Here is a 9,030-nt window from a genome sequence, read left to right on the forward strand (position 1 = left end):
TATTGCAATATATGTCAAGGTTCTCTTGAGCTCACTTATGTATAATAATATATAACAGAATGCTTATATACTATTGATACACTATGAGGTTAACACTAAAAAAAAAAAAAAAAAAAAAAAAAAACCCCACAAACTTAGGTGGAGCGTTTATTCGTCATCTACTCATCATTCAAGAACCACAGGCTCTGCAGTTTTGTTAATCTAACACAATGTATACCTCTATTACAACCATGTAAAAGAGGTATCACTATTCAGAGCGCCATAATGACTCAATTCTCTCCTACTTGATATCTGACTTGACTGCTTGTCAGCTGATATTTTGAACAACATCACAGACAATGGGGCTGCAGCACCCCACAATCAAATCAATCAATCAATCAGGATGAACTTTAGCTAAGTTTCCATACCAGGGTCCCTGACATTACTGTTAAACGTTTTTCACAAAGCTGTCAATTTTCACATGGTTGTATGTATGGATCCAATAACAATTAAAGATGATGCATCAGTAACAGTGGGTTAAAGGGGGGCAGTAGAGGAAACAGAACAGCAGGTATTGGAAATAGATGATTCCAGGGATAAATGCTAACAAACAGCAATAACGATGGAACAATTCTTTTAACAAACAGACTAGCTCTTAATTGCATTTCTGACCTCGCTCTCTTCGAAGCAACTCAGCAAGTTTAATGACAAGTATGTCCAGTTATGTTACGTCTCAACTGCGCCGAAATTCATACACTGCCCAGAGCCCAGAGAAAGAAATGTGGGAGAGGATTTCTTTTAACAAACTAGACTGTGAGGGGCTACAAAGCTACAGGGGCTACAGATTTTGAAACAATACAATTCACTAGTGTACAAAACCTGAATACTTTTTTTTGTGTCTCTAATACTAAATTTTGGGGGATATATATATATATATATATATAAACTGCATTCTTTTTTTGTGTGATTTTTTTTCCTTTTTTTCTGAAAGAGCTTCTTCATAGTAAACATAAACAGTGATCACAGTATTAAAGCAAACTGAGCTCTCGTCAAAAGTTTCAAGAATTAGTATCATACAAGTACAACTGAAGCCTTTTAGCTCAATGTTGACATAAAAGAGCAGTTCAACTGTGTTGTTTAATTGTTTACACTCCGCTGCTAGGCAACACTCCAAACTTCATTGCAAACATTGTATGAGGTTTTTTTCAGGATAAGCACGCTGGTATTGTTCCTGGTTTAACATGTGACGTCAAGTGACAGTATATACAAAGGTTTTGCATTACCCTATAGAATTAACAAATGTTGCTTCATAAAGTCGAATGCAACCTGTTGAATAATGTTACATTAACATATTGAATTACATACCGCTTTGTAGTTTTCCAAACAAAAAACTAACAAAAATGTGACATTTCAAAATCTAACACGAAATACTGTACTACTAGTATGTCTACCGGTAGACTTTTGCTATATCATTTTGTAGTTTCTTTAATTACATGGTGTTAAATAAAAGATCTCAATTATGTTCAAATAGTATTTTTTTTTAAATGATGTATCAATCCTAAAATTCTAGGTGATGCAAAACTTTTGGCTATAGCTCTACAGTCATTAAAATGTACTGGATTGCTGTTAAGCACAGCCACAACAAATATTATTGTTTGCCAGTTGCAGTGCAGCTGTCACAAAGTACACTTCATTCTACAGGAAACTGTATTCAGGTTAATCTGCCTATCTATTCATTTCTTTGGTCATGTAGCATTTGGTAACAAGGGCAGCTAAGCTTTAAATTACTGCCTTAAACACGCCCAATGAAACAATTAGTCTCTGCATTAAGGATATATATTATATTATATATATATATATTTTGGTAAGTTAAACTTTTGTGCTCTGTATTCTGTTATTAATTGGTTGCCTTTAACTTTCAGAACCCTAATAAAAAAAAAAAAGTTTTCCAAAATCAACCAAAATCCATGTGAGAAGCAGAGCAGGCAATAAAAGTTTAATGCTATGTACATACACTGCTTAAACCAACCATAATTCTTTCCTCTTAGCGTCATGTGGAGGGGGGGAGTTTACAAAAGAACATTTCTGTAAATTCTGACATCAAATTAAACAACTCTCAAGACCCACCTGTTCTCTCTTGCTTTCCATGCTCCTTAAGCCTGATATCTGCTATTAGCTGCTGCTACTATTTCACATATTATATTACTATCATGTATTATGCACTTTCCACTGTATTTATTGTACTATTTCATGTATTCTGCACTTTCCACTGTATTTAGTGTACTATTTCATGTTTCATATTTCATGCATTTCTCTGTATTTGAAGTATTCTGGATTTTCTTGTATTGACTACATCTTGTAAAGCTCTTTGTGATGGTGTTCCACAATGAAAGGCGCTATATAAAATAAAGATTGATTGGTTGATTGATATATAAAATAGTGTGAAGCTATTAATTGTATATATTAGTAGTGACTCAGTCCCAGATCAAAGAAGCACCCTGCATATAAGATTGGGATTGTTAGTCAACCGCCTAGACTTTGTGAAATTCTGCATCTTATAGACACCAAACTATGCTTTCTGCCATAGTTTCTAAAACATATTACACTGTTGTACAATTACTGTGAATCATAGTACTCAGCTATTCTATATCATTTCCATAACATACTTTTTTTTACCAAGCTAATTTGGACTTACTCAGTTTTCAATGTTACTTTGGTGTATACCTCACTCTAAATATTTCAGACTTTTAAAATGTCTTATAATGTAAAAAAAGTAAATTTGGGGGGAGTATTTTATCAGGAACATGAACTAGATTTACAAAGTGTCTAATGGTTAAAGTCTAAGTACAGTGGCATCAAGTGTCATTTTACTTGATTGTTTACATGTCTCTTAGTCGTGCATGATATTTGTATTCTATCGTTGTGACAGGAGTTCTGTTGCTCCTATTTTGAGTATTCGCTGTACCTGTCTTTACCTAGCTTTGAGTTTATTTTGAGTTTTCCTGAAAATGCTCATTTACAATAACTAGAAAATCCTAACTCACCATGTTAAAGATTTAAAAACATTTGATGCCACTTATGTACTCTTTGAATGCTAACCCATTCTTACCTGTTTTCAGAGACACACAGGCTTGAGATTAGACTGGCGTCAAGTTTAAACATGTCCAATCTTTGGTTTAGTGTAGAACCACTATGTGTATGAGAATAAAACATTTACATTGCATTTTTATATTTTTTACTTTATTTTAGTAGCTCAATAATTCTTTAGATGGGTTAAAAGGATCTTTAAAATGGATCTCTACCAATCAATAACATATAATTTTTTTTTCACAGTTCAGCAGTATGTTTTATTATGATTATTCTTATCACAAACAAAAGGACCAAGGCCTTCCTTTCACAAAACAACAATGTCCCAGACTGACAAACTGACCTGCCAGTCTTTGGTTACAGGTTAACAGTTATCAAACGTTGTCCTCAACTCACCAAGTGCTTTTTTTAACTGTGTTAAAAGCTAATAGAAACTAAATCAGTCTTTCTGAAAATGACATCTTTTATGTTTAAATTAGGACTATATGAGTACTTGGCTCACACAACCAACCACCTTGCATAAAAGGCAGATGATACGATGAGAGGAAAAACCAGGACAATGCACTCTGCTGGTCCCTGACATGCAAACACTAGATTAAAACACACAAACATCAATTCATCATATCCAGGGAAATACATTAATACAGTCAGGCTTATTTTTTATGACTGGAAGATCGATCGCACATATCTTGCCAACTGGTAAATGGATAAACCGCAATACACAGAAACACATTCAAAAGAGGAAAACTTCAACAATGCAATTGGGTTAACAGATTGAAGCAGTCTTGCATTCTTCATTGTGAAGGGATGAAGTGCCAGGAAAACTGAGTTACCACCGTCACTTGTCTTTAAAAAACATTAGCTAAAAAAACAGGCTAATAATAACAAGGGACTTTCTGCATCTGTAAGAACACCATCTGTAGCAGGTTGAGCAGCAGTTAGTGGTGGGTGTTTAGCCTTTAATTCACATTTTACATTGAAGTGGATTTTTTTAGAACTGAATACAACAAGCTTGGCTTCAGCCAAGTTTTGCTCATTTATATATATATATATATATATATATATATATATATATATATATATATATATATATATATATATATATATAAATATATAATTTTAAAAATTTATTTTATTTAAAAATATATTATATATATATATATATATAATGATATATATATATATATATATATATATATAATTTAAATTTGGTTATAAAAGAGGAATTTAAAAAACGGTTTAAACCAAAATATTACTCCTGATATTATCTATAATTTAGGATAGAACTCTATAGTTTTTTAGTTTTACTAAGTGCGATGAAGCAGGCAATGACAACCTTTTACATGAAGCATGACCTGCATTCAACAGAAGCAATGGGCAAGTGCAGGAACATTTTACATGTTGTTACTATTTTAAGAAAGACTGAAATAATCTTTTCTTCACTGCAGATAAAACCAGAACGTCCACTGAATACATCTCTCTGAGCAAACAGATCAATACTGATTTGCACTCTGAGCATAATGGAGTTTAAAACTTGCCATGGATCCTACCCACATTCTCTCTGTAAACCATTACCGTTTTTTCCTCTTGCATTATTTATATGGAAATAAAGTCACCTGCCCCTACATTAGCTATATTAAAAGTCAGAAACTTGTATACCAAACTAATAGCTCAGTAAAGTCTATAGTGGATACAACAGTACATGAGACAGTATGCTTCTCCCAGAAAGTATTCATGTATTATTCATGAGTTTAAATGTTACATAACAGGAAGGAATGCCCTTAAGGGACCCTGTACTTTAATATTTAGTCAGGCTGGTTAAACATGTATGGGGTTTTAAAGGACATCTAATGGATTCTGTACCCAATCCTCTTTTATCTGGTCAGTGGCACATTATGTCTAGTTAAAACAAAACAAGAAAATGGAGCTGAAATATATACTCTATTCAAATGATCCTCAAAACTGGGAAAAGATCATTGCTTTTTTGCACAGTTTCCTACCAAAAGGTATTCCATTTATTTATATATTTTACATGTAAGTATTAACTTTTGAATAGGGGCCTAATATAAAGATATTATTTATAAATATTTATATTTTACTTTGAGGGGGGTATATTATAATGATCTGAACAGTCTAAACCCCCTGTAAGTCTATATTAATCATGCTGCTGTCATCACCCCCCCCCCCCCCCCCCTCCCCCAAGTGTGACTTACAGTATTTACCCACTTATTAACATCACTAAATTCATGACAGATTGGGGCACACTTACATTGGGTGACAGATGACAAAGAAAAGGGTCAGAGTATTTTGCACTGATAAAGTACCCGAAAGATGATATGTCAAGTACTAATGAGAATGTCTCTGAACATCTATACAACTGAATACCAGCCACAAAGCATTTAACAAAACTCCCTCTCCTGAATCAAAGGACACAGGGGGTGGGGATGGGTGTTGTGTGATTCTGCTGACACCCTTTCTGTTTTAAAGCTGTAGCAAATCACCAGTCAAAGGGACAACAGTCTTTTATTGTAAAGGACCCTGACGTCCAGCTGTTTAATGAATGGTTGCTTGAATGACTGCTGGGGGAACACACAACTGTTTCAAAAGGCATCTCCGAATATAGTGTTCTGTCTATAGTAGGCTGCTTCCGTTTTAATCTCTTAGCATCACCCATACATTTGTACCAATTCTGATTCTCACAGCAATAAGAGTAACTCATGGACAGGGAGCATGCAGTTAGTCAAATAAAAGCAAACAATTGCATGATTGCAAATCTGGAATACATACAATGTTGATAAGTAGTAGGAATCTTTGGCAATGAAAAAAATACATCTTGGTAGCTTTGATTGATCCTAATACAAAGTGATTGTGTTTTGTATCCAGAGAACTGACAGAACCCTTGTTAAAGTGAAGTTACTGCTGGGAGAGTTAGATTTTAAAATCCATTTTTAGGAAGAATATAGACGGCGCATTAGTTTTTTTCTGAAGTAGAGGTGGGTAAATGTTGCCTAATTAAAATTACATTTATGCAGTTAAGTTGAATTTCACAGTCTAAAGGCAAAGTACAGTCAAGCCTGTTTAGTCTATGAATAGACCCTCATAGGAAAGATACTGGTCTATATCCTAACTGTGATTGTTTGAATGTTACTAATTATGTCCTATTTCCACTACAAGGTGCAGAAAACAGTGCAGAGAATAGCTGGCGGAAATGAATGGTTGGCAGTGACCTTTTTCTTAAAATGTTGTGTCCCACGGTCAATACGGGTGTTACATTGAAATATAAATACTTGCTGTCTGTTTTCTTCACTCTTGCATATATTGGCCTTCTGTGCATATATTTGAAAGTAGACCATGTTAACAATTCAAGGCGATCCCAATGTACAGTAAGAGTATGATATTCTCTTTAAGCAGTTCAGATAGATTTTAAATAACAGTGATACTAAAAAAAAGAATAACAAATCATGAAATCTTGTCAAGCATCTCTGGTGAACGACCTTGGTATGGAGCGCAGACAGGATGCAACTCTGACAGGGAGTCCTTGAGAGTCTACAGAACAATTCCCTAGCACTGTGACCTCTACAGCAGTTATCATGTTAATAGAAACTCTTATGAATTGTTATCCTGGTATTAAATGTGTGATGTCAAATTGGGTTATGTTAAATATTTGTAAACATGAATAAGCAATCACAGGGACACATCTGCAACTGTAATACAACAGAAGAGACTTTTTAACATCCAGTAATATTTGTGTCTCATCTGATACTACTGCCTGCCTGTCCCCTGCTAAAAAAAAAAAGTTAAATGCAAACGGGACAAATAAAAATGTGTGTCTTCAATTTGTAAATATTATGCAGATCAAGCTGTCTATAAAAGATAAAAAAATAAAAACAACTATAGATGTAATATATGTATGTTGTTCTAGTGTGCATTTTACTAAATTCATTTTTATCATTTCGTTTGTCAACAAGAGGCATTGTACAGTATGACACGGTTTACAGAAACAAAGCTAATTAAATGCCGACTGTGTTCATAAAATAATTTGGAACATATACATATATATATATATATATATATATATATATATATATATATATATATACACACACACACACACACACACACACACACACACACACACACACACACACACACACACATCATATATATATATATATATATATATATATATATATATATAATATATATATATATATATATATATAAATAAAGGAGCTCCTAACCAATACTGTCGTTTGTTACATTTGGAAAAAAACTGAGGTACAAAAGCGACAGAACATTTTTTTCATTGTCAGGCGTACCTACGTATTCGAAAATAACATTCTCAGACGCACAACGCTAATGAATGAAACAACAGTAAAACATGTCATTAATAATGCATTTATTTATAGCCAACAATTTGTTGAAGGTTAACTCCTTTTAAAAGCGTGACGTTAAGTCAACAATAATGTAACGAGCAGGGCACGGGCTGTCAGGGGGGACAGGCATGGTGCTGGGGGGGTTACATTAGCTTAACCTTGGATTTCCCTTACTGGAGTTTGACCGAATTATGTCATTTACTCATTGTGTTTCACTTCAAATGAAAGTGTTATGAAAATTAGCTGTCAGAATATGCATAATACACTTTCCTCAGCAACAACGCATCGTTTTTTTTTTTTTTTTTGCACAGCAATAATTATGTATAATGCGGGGTGTTGCTTCTGGCTCAGGGGAATCTTTGAAAGCGACTGCAACAAAACGGATCATTATTCAGTCTTTGTGTAGAAAAACAACGCATATAAGCAGCTAATGTTGTTGCCAACGACTTTCTAAAAACACAACCAACGTGAATGTTTCAAGAAACCGTAAATAAAGTGAAGCGATTAATAACATGCACCAAAAAGTACAGTTCATATCACCGCTCTAGCAACAATCTATATTTACTTAAATGCAAAAACAGCATTTAATAATGTTGTTTTAGACTAAACATTAGAGAAAGTAATTATTTACCGTACCTTGGCTTGCATGTACTGGGGATAGTAGTAAGTGTACTGGGGGTACATTTGTTGTTTCCAGACTTTTCCCATGAAGATAGAAACGAAAGCCTGCAGTGCAGGAACTGAAGGTTACTTCAGTGCTTCCAACAGTTCGTTTGCTCTTCCTTCCCTGTTAGATTGCTAACCAACAGACCTCGCCCAAGAGCTAACTGCTGAATACAGAGAGCACACTTGAGCTCGAGTCTCGAAGGAGTTTCTACGAGCTTGACAGCCTCCTTGTGAGTCATGAGTCGGTTCTGTTTCTAGAGAGAGTAACCCTGCGGAAGCTGCGGAGGTCCCTAATGCAATCAGTAAAAATCCAAGCTGTGCAGTTTTTTTTTTTTTTTTAAACTGTGTAAAAAACGGTGGTGGAGGACAAGTGGAGTGGGTGGCCATTCATAACTAAGTATTCGAAATGAATTAAAAATAAAAACTTACCAAAAATAAAACTTTACCATTCAATTAGGCTATGTAGCTATGCTAAATTGGTATGTGCATAGTATTAATATATATATATATATATATATATATATATATATATATATATATAGTGTAGCGTGCACGGGGGAAGGCAGCAGCAGGGGTAACCATCCAGGCTGTATCTCTCTGTATGCGAGACTATATGCGAGATAACGCTTCGTCGCAAAGAACATGTCAACTCTTGCTACGAGACGTACTCATGCTCTCTTGAGTTCAGGGTCCCAGTTTGACGCGGGAGACGACACCCACTTAACGGGCGGGACTTGCCTCGCCCGGAAGCCCTTGCCTTCGGGAACCGAGTTGTATATATATATATATATATATATATATATATATATATATATATATATATATATATATATATATATATATATATATATATATAACATCCGTCAAATTACAATTTGGTGTTAAACCACAAAATTATTTAAACTTTGACAAGTTGTCTAAA

General features: G+C 34.3%; 1 protein-coding gene across 2 annotated transcripts in view; it reads right to left on the bottom strand.

The window, feature by feature from the left end:
- Positions 1–8,280, bottom strand: part of LOC121323055 (RNA-binding motif, single-stranded-interacting protein 1-like) — a 52,510-nt gene extending 44,230 nt beyond the window's left edge. For both annotated transcript variants that reach the window (XM_041263781.1, XM_041263780.1), the window contains exon 1: positions 8,079–8,280. In XM_041263781.1, coding sequence (XP_041119715.1) covers positions 8,079–8,150 — 72 coding nt within the window. In that variant the 5' untranslated portion in view covers positions 8,151–8,280. The remainder of the gene's footprint in view (positions 1–8,078) is intronic.
- Positions 8,281–9,030: the final 750 nt, after the last annotated feature.

Source organism: Polyodon spathula, chromosome 11, assembly GCF_017654505.1.
Source record: "Polyodon spathula isolate WHYD16114869_AA chromosome 11, ASM1765450v1, whole genome shotgun sequence".
In the NCBI taxonomy this organism is placed as follows: Eukaryota; Metazoa; Chordata; class Actinopteri; order Acipenseriformes; family Polyodontidae; genus Polyodon; species Polyodon spathula.